Source organism: Marmota monax, unplaced genomic scaffold (genome assembly GCF_021218885.2).
Source record: "Marmota monax isolate L192 unplaced genomic scaffold, Marmota_monax_Labrador192_F-V1.1 WCK01_AAM20220418_F8-fsc00249, whole genome shotgun sequence".
In the NCBI taxonomy this organism is placed as follows: Eukaryota; Metazoa; Chordata; class Mammalia; order Rodentia; family Sciuridae; genus Marmota; species Marmota monax.
The window spans coordinates 1387275-1411709 of NW_026694242.1; the positions used below are offsets into that span (position 1 = coordinate 1387275).

Sequence of the window (24435 nt, forward strand, 5' to 3'; positions counted from 1 at the left end):
GAACCCAGGGAGCGGCCGCTGGTGTAAGTTCTAGAATCCAAACCTTGGAGGTTCCTGGGCTTCCGGGGCCAGAGCAAATCCTGAATGCCAGTGAGATGTGTTTCTCACCAAAGGGACTGTGGGTGTGGTGGCCCTGGGGACAAGAGGGGTCAAGGTGCCACCCCAGCCCAAGACCAAAGGCTTCTGGAGAGTCACAGGCAGAGTCCACTTTGGAAGCAAGAAGGAGCAAGAGTCTGATGTCCCCAGAGATGGCAGCCACCATCAAGAACCAGGTCAGTAAGGACCCAGGGGCATCTGCAGCTGCTCCTGGTTCTAGGGACTTCTATTCCTTCCCTGCAAACCTCCAGCCTGTTGGATGGCGCTGCCCCGCCCACACTTAGGGAGGGTCTCCACTCCAGTTGGCTGTCGCACCTGCCAATCATTCCTAGACACACCCTCCGGGACACGCCCAGAGGCCTCGGGATCATTGGCATCTCTTCATCCCATCAAGTCTCCGTTCATGTCAGTGAGTGCAGAGGCCGCCTCTGAAGGCCTACCAGGGAGGCCACCCCTGAGCCCCCTTCCCTCCAGCCCTAGAGGCCCCAGAAGCACGGAAGAGGACAGTGTGGACAGTGTCCTCCCTGTGTCCCATCTCTGGCCCTGGAGCCCAGAGCCAGGCCCCAGGGCTGCTCATGCCTGAAAATGAGGCCTTTCTCCATGCTGAGGCTGGCCTCCAACTTTGCCATCCTCCTGCCTCAGCCTCCGGAGCCGCTGGGATGACAGGAGTGGGCCACCGTGCCTGGCTGGGGACAGCCTCCCACTGGAAGGAGATGACACTGGAAAGAGATGACATGCCACTTCTTCAAGGGTACAACTAAAGACCTAATGTCCCTCCAGAAGGTGCCACCTACTGCAAGTTCCACCACCTTCTAACCCCAGGCTGGGCCACCAAGCCTTCAGGGGACAATTCAGATCCAACCTATAGCATGTGTCTGTGAATTCTTCTTGGACCATGAAAGGAATGGGTAGCGATTGGGGATCTTGCCTGTGACTTAACAATGTCTGGTGACCATTTTTTTTTTTTTTCACACAGATACACTCCTACGGCCTCATCCTCAATACCTAATGCAGCCCTTTATTTAATTCCCTCAGAGAAATTGGATATCTGAAAGGATTCTCTTTTATCCAGGCTAAAAATTAAATCTCAAACCAGCAGCCATCACACTGAAGTCTGAGAGAAATTAAGGATGAATTGCAGATCTCGGTTTCTCTCGCTCTTATTTAACGTTTTCCTCCAATTTCTAGTTATTTTGATTCCACGTGAACCGTAAATAAGAGGTGGGATTCTGATACGTGAAGGAACAAGATTATAATTATTTGCAAATGACGTGTTTATATATAATATCTATGTTTCCCAAGAGTATCGAAGAAAATAAAAATAACTGGGATTAATTAAGAAGCTTCAGTCTAAATACAGGGCAGATTTGCTCCAGTGACTGGATGTAACATGAACGTTTCAACGGATCCCAGTAGCGCTGTAAAAGATCTCATTCACACATAGGGACAGATCATATTAAAACATTTGAAAATAACATGTAGCCCCCCCCAAAAAAATATTGGAAGAATATTGTAAAGATATAAGTGGAGAACTTGGTGGTTTCTGGATGAGAATGCTTAATATATTAAAACATATGTCGATAACTAAGCATATAACAAGCTGCTCCACAACATTTAGCATTAGGGAAATACAAATTAAATCAATAATGATCGCCGAGCAGAGTAGGGCCCACGCCTGTCATCCCAGCAGCTCGGGAGGCTGAGGCAGGAGGATCACAAAGTGGAGGCCAGCCTCAGCCAAAGCGAGGCGCTCAGCCACTCAGCGAGACCCTGTCTCTAAATAAAATACAAAACAGGGCTGGGGATGGGGCCCAGGGGGTTGAGTGCCCCTGGGGTTCAATCCCTGGTACCCCCTACCCCCCAAAAAAGAGAGTGAATCCGAAGGCAAACTATGAAATTGGGTTAATTATAACGCATAAACACGCATGCACTCTGTAGTAGGACTAATGCAAGATATTAATGACATGGGCAACCATCAGGGTGAGGGATTTAGATGGGAACTCTATACTTTCTGCCCAATTTTTCTGCAAATCAAAACTACTCTTTTTTAAAATATTTATTTTTTTAGCTTTAGGGGGACACAATATCTTTATTTTATTTTTATGTGGTGCCGAGGATCGAACCCAGTGCCTCACGCATGCCAGGCGAGCACGCTACCACTTGAGCCACATTCCAAGCTCCCCAAAACTACTCTTTAAAAAAATACCTGTTCATTAAAAGGAAAAAAAGAAATGATGTCATCAAGCCCACAAAAAAGACATGGATACATTTTAACTGTTAAGTAAAAGAAGCTAGTCCTAAAGGCACCCTGCAAAAGGCAACATTATAGAGACAATTAAAATAAAAGATTTGGGGGCTGGTTGAATCAGTGAAGCATAGATGGATTAGTAGTGGAACTATTGGGGGCAAAGAATAATAATTCTGGTACTTCTGTACTGGAATCCATAATAATAATAATAATAATTATAATTATTATTATTATTATTATTATTATCATCACCACCAGGGATTGAACCCAGGGATGCTTAACCCCTGAGCCCCGTCCCCAGCCCTTTTTATATTTCATTTAGAGACAGGGGTCTCGCTAAGTTGCTTAGGAACCTCGCTAAGTGGCTGAGGCTGGCCTCCAACTTGCGATCCTCCTGTCTCAGCCTCCCCAGCCGCCGAGATTACAGGCCACCGTAATGCCCAGATGGAATCTCACAATTTTTAAGAAAATGCATTATACGCGGTGTGATTTCTCACTGTTGAAGTAGGAGGTGACAAAAAGCAAGGGCAGCGGGCTAGAATGACCCATGTGGTCATGGAGAAGATATGGAGACTCATCCATATGAGCTCAGGTTTAGCTGAACACATATAGAGATGATGGTCCAGAGAAATGTGCATGTAGATATGGCAGGTGGATGTGTGTGTGGGGGGGTGGATAGATTCAATTTTGGATAAGATGATAGATAAGATAGGTAGATAGATAAGGTAGGTCGTTAGGTAGATAGATCGGGTAGGTAGATAAAATAGGTAGATGATAGATAAGGTGGGTAGATAGATGAAATACATAGCTAGATAACAGATGGAACAGGTAGATCATAGATGGATTAGATAGATAGACAGAGATAATGGATGGAAGGATGGATGGGAGATGGATAATGGATGTGATCATTGATAGAGAGATGGGTGGACCAGACCAATGGTAGCTACGTAGAATAGATAGATACATTAATGATATAGAAGATGGTTAGATGAGATATAAATAGATGGACAGGTAGGTAGGCAGATAGAGGGGAGAGAGATTAAATAGACCATGCATATATACATATCTAGATGGCCGGGCACAGTATTCCCAGTGGCTTGGGAGGCTGAGGCAGGAGGATCACAACTTGGAGGCCAGCCTCATCAATGAGTTGCTAAGCCACTCAGGGAGACCCTGTCTCTAAATAAAATACAAAATAGGGCTGGGGATGGGGCTCAGGGATCGAGTGCCCCTGGGTTCAATCCCTGGTACCAAAAAAAAAAAAAGAGTTTCCTGGGGTATCCTTGGTGGGGTCATGGGAGAGCAAAAATATCCAGATACTAAAACTAAGTAAATCTGAGTCAAGTATGGATTTTGCATTAATAATGATGCTTTCGTTCATTAAAATTGCATCCCTAATTATAACAGATATAGATTAATTGTTAGGAGGTAACATGGTAGCGATGGAGAGCCGGGTGTGGGGCACATGGAAACTCTCTCCACCATCTTTATAATTTTTTCTGTAAATAAAAAACAGCTGTCACATTCCAAGTTGATTAAAAATACATGTCGGCGCTCTCGGAGCCAATTTACTCCTCTTAATGGAACTCAAAACCCCCAATAGATTTTTTTTTCTTCCAATGGAAACTTTTTGATCACAAAAAATAATGCAGAATATTTTTATTTTTATTTTTTTCTAAAAGAGAAAAACCTGCTCAGGAAATGTTGGAATACCTTCTGGATATTAAAAAGATGGCAGATGTATGGGCACGTAATTGCCCAAGGGTCTTCGTTTTATTTTATTTTATTTTATCTTTAAATTTGACTCCAGTTGCCACAATTCTTATGAGCACTCAGCCCTTGATGGCTACCTCTTTCTGGTTGTACTTTGTATTTTTTTATTTTATTTTGGAGGGGCAGTACCTGGGCTTGAACTCAGGGCCACTCCACCCCTGAGCCCCATTCCCAGCCCTATTTTCTATTTTATTGAGAGACAGAGTCTCGCTGAGTTGATGAGGGCCTCACCACATGGCTGAGGCCGGCCTCTAACTCAACATCCTCCTGCCTCAGCCTCCCGAGCTGATGGGATTATAGGCGCCCCCCCCCCCACCACGCCTGGCTAATTTAACATCTTACCTAGAGCCAGAGAACAATGCTAATTTTACAGAGGAAAAAAAATTGAGGAGAAATACATTGAAATACTTTTTATATGTGTATATTGAAAGTATATTAAAGCAGGGATTTTTTTGGGGGGGCGGGGGGGACATATAATTATTGTGTTTGCCACATCCGGCACCTGAAAGCTGCTCTTCTTACTACTCAGCCGGACTCCCATGAGGCCTGTAACATTAAATAGAACCTCGTGTCACAGCTTTTGCACCCTGGGCTAGGGAAGAGGCAGATCTAAATCTGAACGGTGAAGGAGCAACCCAGACTGTCTCCCAAGTGCTAGGTCCTGTGGCTGAGTTCACCGTCTCCCTATGGGTTTATTTTACTCATGGTCACACTCCAACAGGAGTTCAGGGGACGGGGGGACGCAGGCCTCCATGTTATTAAAACCTCAGGTGATTTCAAGGGCGGCCAAGGTCAAGACCCAGTGCCAATTCAGAGGACTGTTTTTTCTTTTTTTTTAATTTTGTTTATCCCAGGGATTGAACCTGGGGGTGCTGACCCACGCAGCCCACATCTCCAACCATCTTTTATATTTTATTTAGAGACAGGGTCTCCCTGAGTTGCTTAGGGCCTTGCTAAGTGGCTGAGGCTGGCCTCCAACTTGCGATCCTCCTGCCTCAGCCTCCTGAGTTGATGGGGATTTCAGGTGTGTGCCACCCCCTGAGGCCCTGCTTGAAATTTTTGATTGGTTCATCGAGTATTCAAATCTTATCTCAATTCCAGAGAGTTTTTCACCTTTGTTCCCCAGTTTGCCTTTCCATCCTCTTAGTAAATAAGTATTTGAACGTTCAATTTCCTCCTCTTTTTCTCTTAACCCCTTTCACATGTCCCATGTCTTTATCTACTTGCCATATGTTGGAATTCTTGACCAAGGAGCTAAGTCATATCCTTGTAATTGGAAATTTCAACAATTTTACTTTATGTCTGGAAGTTGCTAGAAGTTTTTTTTTTTTTTTTTTTTTTTTTTTTTGCTTCTTTGTTTCTACTTATACATTCAATTTCGGATTTCTCCAATTCATAATTGCAAGCTCACTTAGTTTGTAACTGTTGTTTTAATTTATTGTTATGATTATCCTTACTTTTTTTTCCCAGTTGACTCTCACGTGGATTCCCTTCATTATTTTAAAAAATGTAAAAATCCTTGTTTTTTTTTTTTTTCCATTGAAAGATAGACAGGTGAAATATTTATTGTTGAGATGGCAGGACACCTAAAGCTAGCTTCAAAGGAATCCGGGCGGTGTTGAGGGAGTCAGTGGGGGTAAAGATAAAGCAACATTGGCTTGGTGATTTTTAGTTCTCACTTTATGAGCTCATCTTCACCAAGAATCTTCTTTCCCTTGGGGAGTTCTCCTGCTCTGTGCTGTGGGAGCATTGCTAGAGAGAAAGTTTTTCTTTTCTTTAGTTACTTAACCCCATGTATTGAAGGGGTGCTGGGTGAGGTTTTAAAAAATTGATATCTTGTCTTTGAGATTTCTGCAACATAAGGTTACAAAAAAAGAAAATCCACACCTTGCTTAAAGAATGTAGAATTCTTTTCCCTAGAGTCTCAGTAGAGTTAATCTTTGTTCCTTCTCTGCTCTGCTGGGAAAATTTATTATAATTCTTTTTTTTTTAACTCCAGGGGAGTTTTTCAGGGTCCCAGATTTTTAAAAAAATATTTATTTTTTAGTTGTGGGTGGACACAATATCTTTATTTACATTGATGTGGTGCTGAGGATCAAACCCAGTGCCTGGTGCATGCTAGGCGAGCGGCTCTACCACTGAACCCCAGGCCCAGCCCCAGGGTCCCAGTTTTTAAGCAAAGCTTCACTCTGGATCTTAAACTTGGATGCACAAGAGAGAGTTTTCATTCCAAAGAGGGCACGGATTAGGAAACTTTTCAAATAAATCTACAGAAGGATTTAGGCAGGAGAGTGTGGCGAGGCTCCTGTACCCATCACCCAGCTCAATTTCTGCAAAACAAAGTTCACCTTTCTTCACTTAGGCCCCACCCACCCCACCCAATCCTGGACCAGTCTGAAGCAAGCCCCGCCCTGCCCACTCATTCCAATGCCAGGCCAGTCAGATGCAGGCCCCGCCCACTCCTTCCAACACCGGACCAATCCAACAGCAGGCCCCACCTACTCTTTCCAACGCTGAGCCAGTCTAAGGCAGGCGCTGCCCACTCCTTCCAATACTCTAAGGCAAGCCCCGCCCACTCCTTCCAACACTGGACCAATCCAACGCAGGCCCCACCTACTCCTTCCATTGCTGGGCCAGTCTAAGGCTCTCCTTCCAACGCTGGGCCAATCCAACAGCAGGCCCCGCCCACTCCGTCCAATACTAAGGCAAGCCCCGCCCATTCCTTCCAACGCTGGACCAATCCAACGCAGGTCCCACTCACTCCTTCAGAATCATTGGGCTTGTCTCCTGTCAGTCAAACAGAGGAGGACTTCCTTGACGTAAATGCTTGGCTGGTTGATTGATTGATTGATTAATCTAATCACTAATTTATTAATCTAATCGTTGGCCCCGACCAGGCCAACGCAGGCCCCGCCCGCTGACTCAGAGCGCCCAACTTCCGCTCTGCTCTCCCTTCCCTTCCCAGCTGAGTTTCCATGAGCAGCTCTTCCGGTTCCAGCCCAAACGCCCCTCCCTGGCGCCCTCCGGTCTGCCTAGGAGCCTCTCTTAGGGCGTGACAGTTCCTTTCCCAGGCACTTTACTCGACTATAATTACTGTGTACATTTTCCCCCTAGTGATTAGATTAATTAATCAATCAACCAGCAGAGCACTTACGTCTAGGAAGGCCTCATCCTGGCGGGGCTCCGTTTGACTGACAGGAGACAAGCCCAATGATTCTTCCGGGTCAAACCACGCTCCGCCCCTCCCAGCTCTGCCTCTCCTGGCTCCGCCCACTCCCCTTTGGTCACGTGTGCAGCTGACGGCCTATAAAAGGGACTGAACCTCGGGCTGAGAGCAGTCGGGCTGCAAGCGCCTGAGGGTTCGCATCTCTCCCGCCAAGGCGCAGCCAACCGCTGACTTCGGAAGTCCCGCTTGGACCCTGCAGAGAGAGCTACAGACGACCAGCCCGGGGGCATTTCTTCCTAGAAAGGTGTCCTAGACGTGCATCTTGCTTTTAGGCATCCAGAGTCAGATCAAGAGCATCGCAGCTAGACGATCAGGTGGGCGTCCCCGGGTTCCCTGGAGGATGGGTAGCTCCTGCAAGGTCGCTGGGTACCAGGAGGTCTCCAAGGTGCCCAGAAGGACCAGGGCTCTGTCTGACCCTCGGCTTCGTCCTCCCCTTCCCCTGGAGGGATCATCTCACCCCTTGGGCAACATTAATCCCCTCTTCCAACCTGTTTTCATCTCCCAACAGATTTCCATATGGAGGGACAAAGGCGTTCGAAACGTCTTCGCCGAATGGCTGATAATCAAGGTATTGTCGTTCTCTCTTCATTTTCTCCCAGTTTGGACTTTACTTTTGAAATTAACTCATACAACTGAGAGATCCAAACAGGGCATATTAGGAAATGCAGCGGCCCCGCCCACTCTCAGCCTCCCACTCCCTTAGATCACCTTTGACAGCCACCCAAATGGGATTTTGTAGCATTAGTCTCCATTTTGGGTACCGGGGATTGAACTCAGGGCACTCGACCACTGAGCCCCATCCCTATTTTGTATTTTATTTAGAGATAGGATCTCGATAAGTTGCCTAGGGCCTGACTAAATTGCTGAGGTTGGCCTCCAACTTGTGATCCTCCTGCCTCAGCCTCCTGACTGATGGGATTATGGGTGTGTGCCACTTGCACTTGGCTGATTCTTGAGTTATTATTTGCTTATTGAACACTGATTCATTCTCGATTCAATCAGTCCGTCAATTTTATCGCCTCAAGGCTTGCTCTAACCTCAGGCTGCTCTCTGCCATCTTCCCAGCAGTCACCCTGACAGTCTCCCTTCACAGTCACCTGGGGAGTTCCTTATCATTGTCTTTTGAATTTTAATTTCGTTTCCTGTCTGGCTTCCTTTTCTTTGTTTGTATACCTTTCCTCTTTGGAGAAAGTCCACAGGTAGCTTCTCAATAAAACATGTATTAAAAGGAAATTAGGTAAGACCTTGCCTGTCTGAAAATGTCTTCCTTCTGTCTTTCCTTGTTCCTAAATGCTAGTTTGGTTGGGTATAAAATTTTTGGTAGAAAAATCCATTTTCTGCAAATTTTTGAAGACATTTTCTATTATCTTCTACACTCTAGTGTTGTTCTTGAGATATCTGATTTTTGAGACGTTGTGATTCCTGTCCCTTTTCATATGACACTCCCCCTCCTCCTCCTCCTCCTCCTCCTCCTCTTCCTCCTCCTTTCTCCTTCTCTTTCTCTTCCTCCTGCTCTTTCTTCTCCTCCTTCAACTCCTTTTCCTCCTCCTCCTCCTCCTCTTCCTCCTCCTCTCTCTCTGATTTAGTGATTCAGCCTCTTCTCATTGTCATCAATACTCCAAAATTTTATGTACTATGTCCCTAATTTTCCTATTTCATTCCCCTTGTTTTGGGTTTCTATCATTTTGCGGTTTTTCTTTGCTTCCTGGATTTCCTCCCCTTTATCTTCTGAAATTCCCATGGACATTTTAATCTCTCCTCTCCTACTTTTTATTTCAATGAGTCTTTCCTGGATGTTCTTTTCAAGTGTCCTATAATCGGTTCTGGGGTGTAGCTGATTATCTTTCTGTAATGTTCATTGTAGATTTTTTGTTGTTGTTTTTGGACACCTTCCTCTGTAGCTTGAACAATCTCCAGGTTGCCTTTTTCCGTTTGAGTTTCTTTCTATATTTCACATCCAGTCTCTCATTTTGATGTTGGCGGCTTCCTGTTGCTGCTTATATTTAAAAATAGGGCCCCAAAGAAGCCAAAGAAAGCACTGAGCCCAGGAGCAGTGTTTGTTGACTGGCTTCCACAGAATTTCTGTGCTTGGGCTGACAATTTGGAAGCCCGCATGTCAGTCAGTTCCTTGGGATGTCTTCTGCAGAAGGTGCCCAGAGAGCAACCTGCTGATGGTCCTGAGTCCGGACTCCACCATTGATAAGATTCCACCCAAGTTAGTAGAACACTTCTGTGGAATTTTGCAGAAGGAGCCAGACTTGGACTGCCCCCCACGCATGTCCCCATGTCCCCTCCCTTCCCTGCGCTCCCAATCTGCTTCACTCTCAAATTCTTCCTTTTGAGCTGCTTAGGGCCTTGCTGAGTTCCTGAGGCTGGCCTCCACCTTGCGATCCTCCTGCCTCAGCCTCCAGAGCCGCTGGATTTACTGGCGTGCACACCACTTGTTGATCTGTTATAAACCAACTACCCTCGCTTGGTATTTTTCTAGAAAGTATGAAAATTCAGTAGCTATGACCAAACTGTCTTCTGGAACATTTCGCTCCATACAGACTGCCCTCCATCTATACATCTTTGCCAGGTTGGTGGAAGCATAACCATGTCCTGATCTTTAATTTGAATGGTCTCAGAGCAACTTATTTGCATATGTGACCCTCCATTTCTCTCCTGTTGTAGGTGATCTGTGATTGTTCCTCGCTCTTTTCTCCTACTGTGTTGTCTTTCTTATTGAATTTCAAGTGCTCTTTGCATTTCTGAGTCTCATCAATTCAGGGTTTCTCCATGACTTCAGAAAACCTAGTTCTGCCGGGTGCGGTGGCATATGCCTGTCATCCTAGCAGCTCGGGAGGCTGAGGCAGGAGGATCGCAAGGTGGAGGCCAGCCTCAGCCACTGAGCAAGGCCCTAAGCAACTCAGAGAGACCCTGTCTCTAAATAAAATAGAAAAAGGTCTGGGGATGGGGCTCAGGGGTCGAGCACCCCTGGGTTCCATCCCTGGGACCAAACAAAACAAAACAAAAAAACAACTAAATGAAATAATAATTCATGCAAAATTCTGAATTGGAAATGGGATCAGGGCAGACAGGGCTCCTCAGGTACCTGGTGCAGATGCTGCACCTTCTGACCCTTGGCGGGGCTCTCCTGGTCCAGAGGCTTCCTGGGAAAGCCCTTGACTTACTTTCTTTGTGGGGCATGTACTGGATTGAACCCAGGGGCACTCGACCCCTGAGCCCCGACCCCAGCCCTATTTTGTATCTTATTTAGAGACAGGGTCTCCCTGAGTTGCTGAGGGCCTCGCTAAGTGGCTGAGGCTGGCCTCCACCTTGCGATCCTCCTGCCTCAGCCTCCTGAGCCGCTGGGATGACAGGTGGGCACCACCATGTCCAGCTAGCCCCTGCCTTTCTTCTAACTCTTTGCTTTTCTCACTAACTCCAGGTGGACATCCAGGGAGTCCCGGCTGCTCTAGTGGGTGTCATGAAGATCCTGCGCAAGACAGAGGTCCCACGGACCCAACCCTACCCTCCAAACCCATTGCCTACGTGATGCCCATGAAACGGGAGGCCCCGGCTCCCCCAGAGCCTCCTCACCCTGCCCCAAGAGGCCGAAGAGGACCAAGAGGCCGTGGTGGCCAAAGAAGCCAGAGAGGACAGAGGGGAGGGAGGGGAGGGAGGGGAGGGAGGGGCGTCAGCCGGGTGGAGGAAGCCTTCCAGTGGGAATTGGGGCCCCCTAGAGAGCTGAACAGCTCTGGGGGGACAGACCACCCCATGGGGTCAGAGGCCACGCAGGCCCCAGCCTTACCTTTGAATGCAGCCTCTACAGCGAATGAGGCAGTCCTGCTGGGCCTTGGGAACCCCGAAGTCCGGCTCTGGAGGAGACTCCAGGCGCTACCCCTGGTCTCCAGGCCTGAGCCTCTACTGGGGCCGCAGGATTCGGTTCGTTACCCCTACGTAGTGTTCAGCCCCTTGGCCGGCTCGGGCCTCCACTTCACCCAGACCGGCTCTGGGACCCTTGTATCTGGGGTCCCCCTGTTCTCCTCATACACGAGGCTCTGAGTTCGTGATTTTTTTAATGCTGGGGATTGAACCCAGGGGTGCTTCACCCCTGAACCCCGTCCCCAGCCCCTTTTTCTATTTTATTTAGAGACAGGGTCTCCCTGAGTTGCTCAGGGCCTCACTCAGTGGCTGAGGCTGGCCTCCACCTTGCGATCCTCCTGCCTCAGCCTCCCGAGACCCTGAGATGACAAGCAGGGGCCACCTCGCCTGGCCTGCTCGTCTCTTTTTCTCCCCCCTGGACTTTTGCTAAGGACTGTTCCCCCTCAGGCCCCAAATCGCCATCCTGTTTCTGCCCCGCACTCTCTGCTCTACCAAAAGTGCCTACTGGGTGTCCTGGGCTCCTCCCAGGATCCCGACAGAGTCCCTGACCCTCTGCTTTCTCTGTTTAACCAAAGACACACCTGAATGGAATTTCTCGATGCTTATTAAAGTAAATCCGCAATCTTCCTTGGTCTCCTCTCTCTATTTTCCTTGACGACCACACATTTTTGGAAAAGAGGACACACAAGTAACATCCAAAAAATAAGACTAATAGAACATTCAGGAAGAGATTTTTATTTTACTTATTAATTTCTGGATACCAGGGATTGAACCCGGGGACACTTGACCACTGAGCCACATCCCCAGCCCTTTTAGACCAGGGTCTTGCTGAGGAGTTGCTGAGCGCCTGGCTGAGGCTGGCCTCCAGAGTCTCTGGGATCACAAGTGTAGCCACTGCACCCAGCACTATGAAATTTTTATGAGTATGATCCATACCCTGAGAGAGAAATGAAATGACGTTATATCCCTGAAATGATCAAGGAGACTTACATAAGAAATCGATGACAGATACTTGGGAGGAAAAATGGGGTTGTTGCCGGGTACAGTGGTGCACGCCTGTAATCACAGTGACTAGCATGGCTGGCCTGTTGGAGGCCAGCCTCGGCCACTTAGCAAGGCCCTGAGCAACTCCGTAAGACCCTGTCTCTGAATAAATCCTCTTATTTGTCTTAATCTGTTTCTGTTGCTATCCCAGAATACCACAGACCAGGTAATTTGTAAAGAATAGAGGGTAGCAGGGTGTGGTGGCATTCACCCGTAATCCCACCTCCCTAAGAAGCCAAATCAGGAGGATCACGAGTCCAATCCCATCTGCGGCAACACAGCAAGAGGTGATCTCAAGATAGAAGGCAGACTGGGTGCGGTGGCCAACGCCTGTGATCCCAGCGGCTTGGGAGGCTGAGGCAGGAGGATCCCGAGTTCAAATCCAGCCTCAGGAAAAGCGAGGCCCTGAGCAACTCCATGAGACCCTGTCTCTAAATAAAATACAAAACAGGGCTGGGGACAGACTCAGGGGGTCGATGGCCCCTGGATTCAATCCTCTACCAAAAAAAAAAAAAAAGAGATAAAAAGCATAACGGGTTGGGGGTGTAGTTCAAGGACAGAGCATCCCTGGGTTCAATCCATAGTACTCAAAAAAGAAAATCCAACATGTAAGGAAATTAGAGTGATTAAGTTTACATAATTATGATCATGGAAGAAAGTTGAATAACTGGGAATTAAATTTCTAAACACTTTGACATTTGAGGGATGGGGTTGGGTTCAAAGGGACTAATAGTTATTATCTAATTCCTGGAGGGGCTGCAGGTGCTGGATACGAAATGGTCATCAAACTCTAGAGTCTGAGACTCTCTTTTTTGGTCCTGGGGATTGAACCCAGGGATGCTTCACCCCTGAGCCCCATCCCCAGCCCCTTTTTCTATTTTATTTAGAGACAGGGTCTCGCTGAGTTGCTCAGGGCCTCTCTAAGTGGCGGAGGCTGGCCTCCAACTTGCGATCCTCCTGCCTCGGCCTCCTGAGCTGCTGGGATGACAGGCGTGGGCCACTGCGCCCAGCCTGGACTTGGGAGACATTTTTAAACTTAAGTACGGGTGCTCATTGGGAACCGCTAAATGAAATGAAATAGAATGTAAAATTCGAAACAGATTGATTGAGGAAAGCGTGGATCAAAGAAAATCTGATGAATCCAACAAAAGGCATGGCGGGGTTAATAGGAACAGGGAGAAAGCACTCCCCTTTTAAAATGCTAAATAAGGAATAAATGATTGGACAGCAGCCTCCTTGGCTTCAATGGGAATATTTAAAATGTTTTACCGCTAAGCCGGATGCAGGCAGTAAATTTCTTACAGATGCGTTTGATCAAGTCAAGGTAGATCCCATCTTCTCAGAGCTTGATAAAAGGTGAATTACAAGTTGGAGTTTATATTTTATGAAATAAGTTTTGACCAACGGGTCTTAATTTGTAAGAAGAGAAAATGCCCAAGAAAAATGAGAATTTTTCCCATCATGATTTTTTTTCCCCTTGTTGTACTCAACTATTCTCTTAAAGCAGACCTTTGGCTTCTTATGATGCTATGATTCTTTTATTAAAATTTTGCTAATGACCCCCAGGGTCCGGTGGGGCATGCCTGTACAGTCAGTGGCTTGGGAGGCTGAGGCAGGAGGATCGCAAAGTTGGAGGCCAGCCTTAGCACCTAGCGAGGCCCTCAGCAACTCGGTGAGACCCTGTCTCTAAATAAAATATAAAAAGGACTGAGGATGGGGTTCAGGGGTTAAAAAAAATAGGTCACAATGAAACACGCAGGTACCAGGTGTGGTGGGAACTGGTGGTGCCTTGGCTAAGCCCTGTAGCTCCTCTGAAGTGGGCAGAGGCCGTTTGGATTGCAGCTGGGCCTGGACCACAGGAAGGGCGTTGGGATCTCGCGAGACTTCACCTCCCCGCAGTCCCTGGACGCCCCGCCCTCCGGGCCTCCAGCCTCAGCCTCCTTCTGTGAGATGCGCAAATTCTGGGTTATTCAATCTCGGCTGTTTCCAGGGTGTTTCTGTGACCAAAGGGCTTCACTAATCACTGGCATTTGAAGTCTTAAGGACCCGTTTTTGCTTCTAAATTTCTAAAATAAATTAAAGTGAGGCCTCTATGTCAAATGGCCACATTTTATTTTAATAGCTACAAAGAAATTGCCTTCCAATTAGGTCACATCAGTGACAGGTGTCACAAGCCGTGGACGAGGGCACCGTTTCCCCGCAATAAAGATTGGGATGCTTATATATATATTTTGCCAATCTCTCGGATAAAAGTACGTAAGCTTGTTTTTATTCTAATTAAAATGGCCTTGATTGCTAATTAGGCTGAGTGTCTTTTTATTTATTTATGCACTTGTTTATTTTATCAATTCATTTATTGGTCATTTTTTATTTCTTTCCCTGCTAAATTATCTACAAGACTTTGTGTCTCTTTTCTTATTAATTTGCAGGAGTTTGTGTATTAGAAATAGCAGCTGGGTGCCGTGGTGGTGCATGCCAGTCATCCCAGCGGCTCTGGAGGCTGAGGCAGGAGGATTGCAAATTGGAGGCCAGCCTCAGCAAAAGCAAGGTGCTAAGCAACTCAGCAAGACCCTGTCTCTAAATAAAATGCAAAATAGGGCTGGGGATGGCGCTCAGTGGTCGAGGGTCCCTGGGTTAAATGTCCAGTACCCCCCCAAAAAATAATAATAATAAAATAGTCTTGAAAATTGTGATCATTTGTTCTTCCATTTTAATTCTAGTGGCAAATGGTCAAATTCTACTATATATGGTGGTACATACCTATAATCCCCCGGGTTCAATTCCCAGGACTGGTTTGGGGGAAATCAATTCTGCAAGACCGTGTTGAGTTTTTAATGGAATGGAGTTTAATCATTACAAAAATTTAGAGAAGATTACATTATGCTACTAAAGATCCTCCTGCCTCAGCCTCCTGAGCCATGGGGATGACAGGCGTGCACCAGCCACTTGCAGTCCTCCCAAGAACCCCGGGGATGAGGTCATCTTTGCTTTCAGAGGTCCCAACAGACCCGTGATCCCCTTCTTTGTGTGCCAGAGTGACTTAGAGAACTCCGGGAAACACATTCCCCACAAGGGCCAGATAATAATCAAGGATACTATAAAGACAGAAGAAGAGGGTAAGGTCAGGAAGGACCCCAAGCACGGGAGCTTCTGTTTCCATCTGGTTTGAAGTGGGCCACCCTCTTGGCACCGTGGTGCATGGGGATGAACCATCCTGGAGATTCTCTGAACCCGGTCATTTAGGGTTAGAGGATGGAGAGGGCTAGGGAGAGCCCGGAGGAAGGCAGAATCTCAAGTGAGGGAAGTAGGAGGCTAGTGTGGGTCCTTTAGACCATGCACGGTTTTGGGGTCAGCACTGAGCCTTATTGAGAGCCAAGGGGACACTCAGGGACAGCTTGTTCCCTGTCCTTCTTCCCTCCCCCACCTGGATTCTAAGGACTCTTACAAGAGCCGGGCACGGTGGCCCACGCCTGTCATCCCAGCAGCTCGGGAGGCTGAGGCAGGAGGATTTCAAGTTGGAGGCCCAGCCTCAGCAACTCAGCGAGATCCTCTAATTACCTCTCTAATTGCCTCTAATTGCCAAATGGTCACTGGAAGGTCATCATGTTAAAAGTTCTGCTCATTCCTTGCCCTGTCCTGGGCTGGCCACAGGGCCCTGTGACCACATTCTGTCCTCGTCTGGACCCAGGGCCACTGCCACGGCTGGTGGCCATCAACATCGGACATCTTTCTGTCTTCAACGTCCTCACGCAGGGAGGACCTGGCTCAGCACTTTGGGGGTGGTGCTGGCTCCCAGATCCTTAGGGGACCCCCACGCCTTCTGTCCCCCCTCCATGGTCCCTGATTTCCAGGGTCGCTTTACAACCTCCTATAATTAAAACAGCATCTCCCTGCACCACCCTGGGTTCCCGGCTCCATCGTCTGCCCGGTGAAGTGGGCAGCCTGTGTTTATTAATAGCAACATTAATGACCAACATGGATTGAGCACTTACCACGTCCCCCGTCGTGTGCGGAGCATCTGATGCATTATCTCAATCGATTGGCTCCAAACTGCCTGAGAGCTGTTTTTCCTGTAAGAGTCCTTTTTTAGGTGCCAGGGATTGAACCCAGGGGTGCTTCACCATGGAACCCCCATCCCCAGCCCTTTTTATACTTTATTTAGAGACAAAGTCTCGCTGAGTTGCCGAGGCTGGCCTCCAACTTGCGATCCTCCTGCCTCGGCCTCCCGAGCTGCTGGGATGACAGGTGTGGGCCACCGTGCCCGGCTCTTGTAAGAGTCCTTAGAATCCAGGAGACTCTGATCTTGATACTCTAGCCAATGGAGCTCCGGAGAGGACACCCTGCTGCCCAAGGTCACCCAGCATCTTGGTACGGAGGAGTGTTCTGGGAAGTGGGCACAGAGACCCCTGTTCCTGACACTAGTGCTGAGCATTCTCGCCGTGCCTGACTCCAAGCTGAAGTAGGTATTTGGGGAATGGCCGCTCCTGGCTCCTTACCCCACTGAGACTGTGATCAGGGCCCTTGAGTGGGGCTCAGGATGTCCGATGTCACAGTCCACAGACGGCGGCCCCACTCCTGGGCCGAGGGGAGGCAGGACATCATGGAGGAAGAGTGTGGGGAGGGAGCAGCTCCCATGGGGACCAGGGAGCAGAGACTCCACTCTCCAGGGACAAATAGGGACCCCAAGCCATGGCCCCAGGGCCACCTCCTCCCCCACACTCCACCTGCCTCTAGGGGCCACCAGGGGACCCCCAGGGAGCCATTCCCTGCCAGGGTTCAGGACTCACACCCCCTCACTCCTCCTCTGGACCTTCCTGCATCCTCCCCACGGGGGCTCGGGGACACCCCACAGCCACACCAGGACAGGAGCCATGACTCCCACACCCCCATTTCTCCCCAAAGCCTGGCGCTCCCTGTCCTGACCCAGGAAGGTTCCTGCTCCCCTCTCCCAGCCACCTCGGTTGACAGGGTTCTTGGAAGGAGATGTCCCCTCACCCCCTTGAACTTGGACCCCCCTCCCCCTCCCACACCCTGTCCCATTCCCCACCCAAATTAGCAACTCTGTCCCCACCCATGAGGGACTCATGCCCCTGGGGATGCAGAAGTCAACGTTCAGGGGGTCCCACAGGCTGTGCCCTGAGGGACATCGGTGACAGAGACATTTTCCTGCATCCGCAGGACTCAGTGACCCTCTGCTGTCCTTCCACCTTCCCAACCCTTCTGAGCCCCTCCTCTAAGGGACCTAGAGGACATTTCAGGTCCCTGGGCACTGGGTGCCTCTGCTCCCAAGTCCTGGCAAACAGCCAGAAGTCCGTCTCTGGCGCTGAAGGGACCTGGATGTGGCTCTGCCCAGGGCCTGGCCTTGTCCTCCCAGAGTCCCCTGCTCCCTGGGGAAGTGGCTGCTGTCTTTTTTCCCCCACGAGCAACAGTCAGATAAATTTTGCTTTCAAAATGTCAGGACAGGTTGGAGGGGCTGCTGGCCGAGGGTGGGACATGTGTGACAATCTCCTTCCTGAGGGCCACCGCCCCTCCGCCCCTCCGTGTCCCCGGGCCTCTTCGCCTGCGGGAGAGTTGGACTCATTAAAAATAATTGCCTGGCCGGAGTCATTAGGACCCCTTGGCAGTGTCCCAGGTCCTGCTTTGGTGACAAGAATCCCCTCCTCTCCCAGAGACTTCTGCAGGGGCTGCTGCAAATCAGGAGCTGGTGGCCCCCCGGGGACCCTGCGCTGGCAGGAGAAACGAGACCTGAGATCAGAGGCTCGTGGATAATGAGGGGCACAGCCACACGCAGCCCTGAGCGTGCCCTGGGCACAGCCTCTGAGGACATGCAGGCGGGCACCGGGGTGCTAGGGGACTGCAGCAGCTGCTCCCCACTTTGGTTGTCGCTGGGAGTGACAGAAACACCAGCAGATATGCAGCCAGCAGGGGTGCCCAGCTGGGGGGACCTGGTCATCACCTGGCCCCGGTGGGGAGGCTGGTGGACAGAGCCGAGGGGGGTACCCCCAGCCAACCGGAGCACCTCTTCTGGGCCACCCTATTGGACATGTGCAGCCTTGGTTGACCTAGAGGGCGGGACGCGGCCACCAAGGCAGATCTGGGTGAAGCTGAGAAGCCCCAGCCCCCAGGGCTCCCATGGTCAAGCACATGAGGCCAGCAGCACTTGGCTTAGTTATCATTTTCCTGCTGTGACCCAAAGACTTGAGAGGGGGACAGTGGACGTGGGGCTCAGGGTGTCCCAGGTCCCAGTCCACAGACTCCACTCCTGGCCGAGGGGAGGCAGGACATCATGGAGGAAGAGTGTGGGGAGGGAGCAGCTCCCATGGGGACCAGGGAGCAGGGACTCCACTCTCCAGGGACAAATAGAGACCCCAAGCCACGGCCCCAGGGCCACCTCCTCCCCCACACCCCACCTGCCTCCAGGGGCCACCGAGGGACCCCAGGGAGCCATTCAGTGCTGGGGTTCAGGCCTCACACCCCTCACTCCTCCTCTGGACCTTCCTGTGTCACCTCCCACGGGGGCTCTGGGGACACCTCCCAGCCAACCCAGGACAGCGCTAAAACCTGAGTCCTGACCACCCTTTCAGGCTCACTGGACAAGTTCAGGACCCTGGACAGAGTTAGGACCTTGGACAGCATTCAGGACCTTGGACAGCGTTCAGGACCCTGGACAGGATTCAGAACCTTGGACAGGGTTCTGAGCCCCCCACCCTCCAACACACCACCCACCACAGAGAACCAGGAACTCCCCCAATACCTGGGTCACAGGGATCCCCTATGGAGGGTCACCAGAGGGGTGCCCGTTCTCCTTGCCTGCAAACCGTGTGTTTGATGGACAGCATCGTGTGTCCTTCACTCCTATTGGAAGCCTTGACTCACAGTGGGGCTGTATTTGCAAGGGGGTTCCCTAAAGAAATCATGAGAATTAAATGAGATCCACGAAAATAGGAATTTATCATAGGACCCAGTGCACCCTCCTGTCCTGTTTATCTCAAAAAAAAAAAAACATAAAAAAATAAATTGAAAAAAAAATTAAATGAGGTCATGAGGGTGGAATCCGGATCCCACAGGATTCGTGTCCTTGAAAGTAGAGATACCTAGGAGACTCTGCGCACACACAGAGAGGTCGCGGGATCACACACAAGAAGGAGATCATTAGAAGGCAAGGGAAGATCCCCTGCCAGACCCCACCCCTGCCAGCACGTTGATCTTGGACCATGAGCCTCCAGAATGGTGAGAAATACATTTCTGTGGTTGAAACCACTTCTGCATGGGGTGTTTTGTTATAGCAGCTGGAGCAGACTGATACACACTCATGCAGATGCATCTGAAGTTGAGGCTTTCAAGATGCTCAGCTCTGGGTAGAGAACGTGCCAGGCGAATATTGTACTTTAACCATCATCATGTGAAGGTGCCAATCAAGATGTGAGGATGGGCCGGGCGCTGTGGCACACGCCTGTCATCCCAGTGGCTCGGGAGGCTGAGGCAGGAGGGTGGCAAGTGGGAGGCCAGCCTCAGCAACAGCAAGGCCCTCAGCAGCTCAGTGAGACCCTGTCTCTAAATAGAATACAAAATAGGGCTGGGGATGGGGCTCCGTGTTCGAGTGCCCCTGAGTTCAATTCTCTTGGGACAGTGTCAGGACTGGCTTGAGATGTGCCCGGCAGAGTCCCCTGGGAGGTCACCTCTTAGCATCCTGGGGAAGCCCGGGCTCCTCATCTGTGAGATCTGGGCACCATTGCTTGTGGAATCACCTGGGAACAAGGTCTGAGTTCTGTCCCCCAGAAATCCCAATGAAATCTGCAGCTATGTGTGTGCCAATCAAAAAGGGCCTTCAAACACCATTGGCCTACGAGAGTCTTGCCCAGGACCTCGCATCGAACCGTCTCCGCCACTGGCTGAGTACCTCTGAGCTGTGCAGATCCCTGGACGGGCCTCCCTCCTGATTTCAAAAAATCACATTTTGTACTTCCAAAATCTCTAATTAATTCTCTCTCATAACCGGTAATTCTTATTTTTACAGTGATCTCCATTATCTCTCCGGAGGCTAATTTTCCAATATCATAAAATAATTCCTGTTCTGATTGCTCTATTAGATCTGGCTCTTCCAGGGAAGTTGTTCGCATGAATCCAATCTACCGTTCTCTTCCATTGGCCATGGCTGTCCCCACGCGGTGGGCTCTACTTTCTCATGGAATGTTCTAGAACATTCCTACCTAGAGGAGAGTTTCCCTTTTAACCCCCCCCCCCCATCTGGTTGTTCTCTGACTTTTCAGGGAATTAAAAAGTTCTGGGCTTCATGGGTGTGGTGTTCTTCTTTTGGAGGGTGTACTCGTTAGATGATTTTAAAAAGAAATCTTGCTGGGTGGGGTGGCACAGGCCTGTCATCTCAGCTGCTCGGGAGGCTGAGGCAGGAGGATCGCAAGTTTAAGGAACGGTATCCATGGGGGTTTCTGAAACCCACCCCCCTGCAAACACCAAGGAGAGAGTGTTTCTGTGAGCGTGGGCTCCTTTAAAGATACCATCTTCGTTCTATAGGAAAACCAGTGGTTTTGATTTTATTTCTCTTGTGTTTAATCACTTCACTGAAGACCCTCAATTAATTACAAGTAGCTCTTCACTTAATTCTCTGCATAAGGATTAGATGAGGCAGCAAGTAGACAGGCCCGAAAGGAGAGTGCCTTATACAAACCCCCAAAAGGAGCCACCCAAGGCCTGCGTGGCTGGTCACCGTGTCACTTTGTCACTTCTGGCTCAACGTCTACCCTTCCAGGGTGGGGCCCTCACGTTCGCTATCCAAGACGGGCAGCGCCAACCAATCAGCGTGCTCCAGACTGCTGACCAAGGAGAAGAAGAAAACCATTGGCCAGTTTTAAGGGACATCTGTAAGACTTTAAGTCTTTGAGGAAAGCCCTTGGACGCTGCCACTTGGTCACATGGTGGTGAGGCAAGTGGACATGTGGTTTGCTACCAAGTGACCGTGTCCCAGCTAATGTGTGAGATTTGATGACTAGGAAAGGAGGGGAGAAGAAATTTAGGAGAATACTCAGCCAACTCTGCCATGATGTCATTAGCAAGTAATGCAGACTGAGTATCTGTTTTCTCCTCCTCCTCCTCCTGCTCCTCCTCCTTCTCCTCCTCCTCCTCCTGATCCTCCTCCTCCTTCTCCTCCTCCTCCTCCTGATCCTCCTCCTCCTTCTCCTTCTCTCCTGATTCTTTACCTCCTCCATCTCTTCTCTTCCTCCTCCTCCCTCTGCTCCTCCTCCTCCCTCTGCTCCTCCTCCCTCTCCTCCTCCTCCTCCCTCTCCTCCTCCTCCCTCTCCTCCTCCTCCTCCCTCTCCTCCTCCTCCCTCTCCTCCTCCTTCTCCTCCTCCTCCTCCTTCCTCTCCTCCTCCTCCTCATTCCTCTCCTCCTCCTCCTCCCTCTCCTCCTCCTCCTCCTTCCTCTCCTCCTCCTCCTCCTCCCTCTCCTCCTCCTCCTCCTCCTTCCTCTCTTCCTCCTCTTCCCTCTCCTCCTCCTCCTCCCTCTCTTCCTCCTCTTCCCTCTCCTCCTCCTCCCTCTCCTCCTCCTCCTCCTCCCTCTCTTCCTCCTCCTCCTCCCTCTCCTCCTCCTCCTCCTCCCTCTCCTCCTCCTCCTCCTCCTTCCTCTCTTCCTCCTCTTCCCTCTCCTCCTCCTCCTCCCTCTCCTCCTCCCCCTCCCTCTCCTCCTCCTCCCCCTCCCTCTCCTCCTCCTCCTCCTCCTCCTCCTCCCTCTCTTCCTCCTCCTCCTCCCTCTCCTCCTCCTCCTCCTCCCTCTCCTCCTCCTCCTCCTCCCTCTCCTCCTCCTCCTCCTTCCTCTCTTCCTCCTCTTCCCTCTCCTCCTCCTCCTCCCTCTCTTCCTCCTCCTCCTTCCTCTCCTCCTCCTCCTCCCTCTCCTCCTCCTCCTCCTCCTCCCTCTCCTCCTCCTCCTCCTCCTCCCTCTCCTCCTCCTCCTTCCTCTCCTCCTCCTCCTCCTCCTTCCTCTCTTCCTCCTCTTCCCTCTCCTCCTCCTCCTCCCTCTCCTCCTCCTCCTCCTCCCTCTCCTCCTCCTCCTCCTTCCTCTCCTCCTCCTCCTCCCTCTCCTCCTCCTCCTCCTTCCTCTCCTCCTCCTCCTCCCTCTCCTCCTCCTCCTCCCTCTCTTCCTCCTCCTCCTCCCTCTCCTCCTCCTCCTCCTCCCTCTCCTCCTCCTCCTCCTCTTTCCTCTCTTCCTCCTCTTCCCTCTCCTCCTCCTCCTCCCTCTCTTCCTCCTCCTCCTTCCTCTCCTCCTCCTCCTCCCTCTCCTCCTCCTCCTCCTCCTCCCTCTCTTCCTCCTCCTCCCTCTCCTCCTCCTCCTCCCTCTCCTCCTCCCCCTCCCTCTCCTCCTCCTCCTCCTTCCTCTCCTCCTCCTCCTCCTCCCTCTCTTCCTCCTCCTCCCTCTCTTCCTCCTCCTCCCTCTCCTCCTCCTCCTCCTTCCTCTCCTCCTCCTCCTCCTCCCTCTCCTCCTCCTCCTCCTCCCTCTCCTCCTCCTCCTCCTCCCTCTCTTCCTCCTCCTCCCTCTCCTCCTCAGGTGGCACACACCTGTCATCACAGTGGCAAGAGAAAGAGGAAGAGAAGGAGGAGCAAGGACCAGATCCTTGCTAGGAGGATGGCAGAGGAGGCAGGGACCAGGGATTTTTAAAAAAATGGAAGGAGAGAAGGTTATGGATAAAGACCACACCTGTCGTCCCCTCAGCTCAGGAGGCTGAGGCAGGAGGCTCACAAGTTGGAGGCCAGCCTCAGCCACTTAGTGAGTCCCTAAGCAACTCCGTGAGACCCTGTCTCTAAATAAAATACAGAATAGGGCTGGGAATGGGGTATGTGAAAAAAATGCGAACTTCCAGCCTAATTAGAGAAACTTTCTATTTAAAAAAAAAACAATCAGAATGTGAGCTTCCTTTTCATCCGTCTGAGTGGCAGATTAAAGAGGTGAGCAGGTGGGGATCCGAGGCCGAGAGAAAAAAACGGCATTCACCTGCGTGGCTGGGGGTGGGGACTCAGTTGGCAGTAACCTTTGGGGAGAACAATTTCCAAATTGCTCTCAAATGTGAGATGTTGGTTCTCCCCAGCGATTCTGCCTCCGCGTCCATCCAAGATGAATTGTTCACTGGCGGGAGAGGGGAGCAATTTCTGGGGGTATAGAGGCTTTTGAATTGGTCCCTGTGGGGAGGTGTCTCTGTAGCAGAAGTTGGCCTGTGGCACTCTGTGGATGGGTCTGGGGTCCACACTGTCCCCCCAGCCCCTGAACTCCCTGCCTGGCGGGGAACCCAGGCTGGTGAGTCCTGCCTACCAGGGTTGGATTGGAAGGGGAACCCTGGGCAAGCCTTCGGTCACAGAGCAGGGAGAACACTCTGTAGCTAACAAGGGGGCTGAAAATGGGCTGTTCAAACCCCACTGAGAAAAGGGGGGTACACCAGGGACGGGGGCCCACGCCCATCATCCCAGCGGCTCGGGAGGCTGAGGCAGGAGGATCGCAAGTTGGAGGCCAGCCTCGGCAAAAGCAAAGCACTAAGCAACTCAGGGAGACCCTGTCTCTAAATAAAATACAAAATAGGGCTGGGGAGGGGGCTCAGGGGTCGACGGCCCCTGAGTTCCATCCCTGGTACCCCCACCACCAATAAATAAATAAAAGTTAAAAAAATATTAAGTGCAGTGGAAAGTACTGAGCCCGAGGGGTCACCGATTTTTGCATTTCTTAAACATGATCAGGGTACCAAGAGTAATAGGGGAGTCTAGGGTCCAGATTGGAGAAAATTCAGTCAACAGGAAGAGGACTGGTCAGAGCAGGAGAGGGACAGAAGGACCCCTGAGGGCCAGGTGTATGGTGTTGTGGTTTAGATGGGAGGTGTCCCCAGAGCCCCCGTGGGAGGTGACACAGGAAGGTCCAGAGGAGGAGTGAGGGGTGTGAGGCCTGAACCCCGGCAGGGAATGGCTCCCTGGGGTCCCCTGGTGGCCCCTGGAGGCAGGTGGGGTGTAGGGGAGGAGGTGGCCCTGGGGCCGTGGCTTGGGGTCTCTCTTTGTCCCTGGAGAGTGGAGTCTTTGCTCCCTGGTCCCCATGGGAACTGCTCCCTCCCCACACTCTTCCTCCATGATGTCCTGCCTCCCCTCGGCCCAGGAGTGGGGCCACCTCCTGTGGACTGGGATTGAGCTGCTTT

General features: G+C 50.6%; 1 protein-coding gene and 1 pseudogene across 1 annotated transcript in view; both read left to right on the forward strand.

Annotated features, from left to right (window-relative positions):
* Nucleotides 1–21124, forward strand: part of LOC124108513 (basic proline-rich protein-like) — an 80915-nt pseudogene extending 59791 nt beyond the window's left edge.
* A 204-nt stretch (nucleotides 21125–21328) lies between these two features.
* The window catches only part of LOC124108514 (basic proline-rich protein-like), a 51762-nt gene continuing 48655 nt past the window's right edge, over nucleotides 21329–24435 (forward strand). Inside the window, exons 1-2 of the mRNA XM_046466979.1 lie at nucleotides 21329–21443; nucleotides 21481–22811. Coding sequence (XP_046322935.1) covers nucleotides 21329–21443; nucleotides 21481–22811 — 1446 coding nt within the window. The remainder of the gene's footprint in view (nucleotides 21444–21480; nucleotides 22812–24435) is intronic.